This window comes from Apis dorsata, unplaced genomic scaffold, assembly GCF_000469605.1.
Source record: "Apis dorsata unplaced genomic scaffold, Apis dorsata 1.3 scaffold_527, whole genome shotgun sequence".
NCBI lineage: Eukaryota > Metazoa > Arthropoda > Insecta > Hymenoptera > Apidae > Apis > Apis dorsata.
In genome coordinates, this window is record NW_006263750.1 from 354,801 (window position 1) to 357,736 (window position 2,936).

Here is a 2,936-nt window from a genome sequence, read left to right on the forward strand (position 1 = left end):
TGTTAGGAATTATTCGTTTAAGTAGTAGATCCTTGGGCGCAGAAAATTAACACCAATACTACTTGGAGGATTTCTTGAGGATCTCTGGTTAAAGATTCCACAGATTGATAATTTATGAAAAGTATAAAATTTATTTTAGTAATATTTGATTAATGATGATCAAATATTTGATTTGATAATGATTTGATTAATTATGAATATTTGATTGTTATTAATTATTATAGATAATGGTATGTTTGGGCGCAGAAAAGTAACACCAATACTACTTGGAGGATTTCTTGAGGATCTCTGGTTAAAGATTCAACAGATTGATAATTTATGAAAATTGTAAAATTTATTTTAGTAATATTTGAAATTATTAATAGATAATAATATGTTGGACGCAGAAAATTAACGTTAATACTATTCGAATTTGTTCTACTATTTAACGACTACTGAATATTCATAATTTACGATTCATTTAAAATTTCGTTAATGGTTAAATTTTGTAAAACGAATTCTCTTCCAATTTTATATTTATATTTTCCATGAAAAAAAATATGCGAAAAATACACATTCTACTTTTCTTATTTGGATACTTTTCAAACTTATCAGTTTCAATACGATTAATCGTGTTTCACGATACTACGAGAATAAGATTTTATTAAATATCCATCGGAAAATCTGACGCGTTCTCATCGTTTATCATTAATCGCGTCTGCGTGGGTGATTTTTCAGATGATTGGCTTTTTCCGTACCGCGACACGCGATAAATTCAGATGCTGGATTATCGATTTGACGGACACCTCATAAAGACGAATAAAATCGGTGTAATGGATGTGTAATGGACGGCCTCTGCTCTTCGATCTTCGTTTCTTTTCGATTAATTTTCCATACAAAAATTTCAATTCGAGCATTAGTTTTCTGTTCCGTTTATTAGGTGTACGCGATCGAAATTTAATTTCACATCTTTGCTTCCCGTCTCTTTGTCGACGATATTGAATCTCGCGTGAATATCTCCTTCCTCTCTTCCAATGAATTTCTTGGAAAAGTAAATGAATCTTTTTTCATCGGATCTCGAACGAGATACGTTTCGTTACTTTTTAGACGATATTTAAAGAGAAGAAAATTCATGTGAAAATATCTTGTTCCAAGCGTTTTGTTGCCAAGATAGCATACATGACAAAGGGGATGTAGAGTATTACGTCAGAACCTCTTATCTTTAATACATGATAAAGATAGGATAATGCTTTGAGATCTTCCATCCTCTTTTTTTCGGTTAAAAGAACCTAACGGGAAATTATTAATCGTAAAAGTAGTCGCCAATGGATACAGTTTTAACAGTTTTCAATAATTTAAACGTTACATTAAACGTACGTTAATTCCTTTCCTTTTCCTGTTCGAAATTAATAAAACTATGTAAGCAGTAAAAAGAGATATATTTTCCATCTCTACATATTCCTTTCATCATCATAAAGAATTGTAAAAAATTCATCTCGATTATAAATTTTTTTAACATTTTTAAATTAATTAATTTAAAAGGTTTTTACGGTCCTTCGTCATCTTAAGAGAAAGAAATTTTCCACGGGAATAGGAAAGAGAAAACGTCGACAATCGAGACGAATAATAAAAAATTCATGGTCGTTCGATCGAATTCGATGGGTTCGTCTCTTTTTTTTCACCCCGACCTAAGAATAAATGCATCTAACAGCCTTATCCCGTTGAACGAAGGAATATCTATATAGAAAAGGAAACTTGCAAGAATACTTGTGCTTTCTCGACGAGAAGAAAAAAAATTCCGATTAATTCACAACAGCCCTTTTATGCGATTGCATTATTAAAATATCCTATCTTAATCTCAAGGTTTACAAGATTTTCCTTTCTCTCTCTCTCTCTCTCTTTTTTAACGTTATTTCGACGATTCGTGCACAACGATCGCTAAATGCTATCCTTATGGATAGTTCTTGGCCACGTTCCAATCAGGACTTCCGGATTACCGTGCGCATGGACGCATCTATATTCATCCGATTAAGGGGGTTCGCCCCGTCCGATATGTCGGCTCGCAATGGCTGTAATTAGTCGTTGGTAATTAGTAGCAAGGCCGAAGTACTTGGCCGTTGAAACCTCGGCCAAGAAGAATCGGAGCCAAAATAATTGACGCGTGTATACGTTTCTTAATTCCTTTCGAAACACGGACGAGAAATTTTTTTAAGTGACTCGTTCAATTAAAGAAAAAGAAAAAAGAAAAAATCTTTATTAATCATCTGATATCGGGAGAAAGAAGAACGAGATTGAATTAATCGTAAATCGTAAATTTCGCGGGAACAGGATTTCTATTAACATATGAATCGTGAGGTAATCAGTCTCTTTGATATTACTCGTTTAATCGAACAATCGATGCTGATTACTGCTACACGTTCCTCGTACTAAACGAAAAATGAAAAATTCGTTTAATATAAATATCGCGGTTTCCATTTCCAATTTCTCCTCTAATTCTCTAATTATACTTGGAATTTTAAAATTTGTTAATTGTTTAGAATTATCTAATGTTAAAAAATGACAAAAGGTAATGAATTTTCGTCGTTCAATTTTCACCCATAAGAAAGAAACTGATAAGAGAAGCCTACTATCATAACCGTAAACCATTTACGTATTGCCAAAGGCAACATACGTAAACCTATTACCCATTAAGACTGGAAAACTGGCAATGATTCCATTGAGAACGTCTGCTGAGAACCCCTCGATACTTTTATATACGTTCGCGGTCGTGTTGTTGAAAAGACGTGAGAGATAGTCGGCTTACCATCGTGGAAGTAATAAGAGACGTCCATGTATTCCTCGTCGGTGGGGCTGTTCGTTGCTCGTTTCAGAACGACCGTCATATCTCTGCCATTAGACGAGTACCTTTTCGGCTCGACGTATCTGGAAGAAAAAAAAAAAAAAAAAAAAAAAAAAAA

At 33.4% G+C, this 2,936-nt stretch overlaps 1 protein-coding gene across 5 annotated transcripts in view; it reads right to left on the bottom strand.

Annotated features, from left to right (window-relative positions):
* Positions 1-2,936, bottom strand: part of LOC102680309 — a 199,394-nt gene that overhangs the window by 10,644 nt on the left and 185,814 nt on the right. For all 5 annotated transcript variants that reach the window (XM_006620756.2, XM_006620755.2, XM_006620757.2 and 2 more), the window contains one exon: positions 2,783-2,901. In XM_006620756.2, the coding sequence (XP_006620819.1) occupies positions 2,783-2,901 (119 nt within the window). The remainder of the gene's footprint in view (positions 1-2,782; positions 2,902-2,936) is intronic.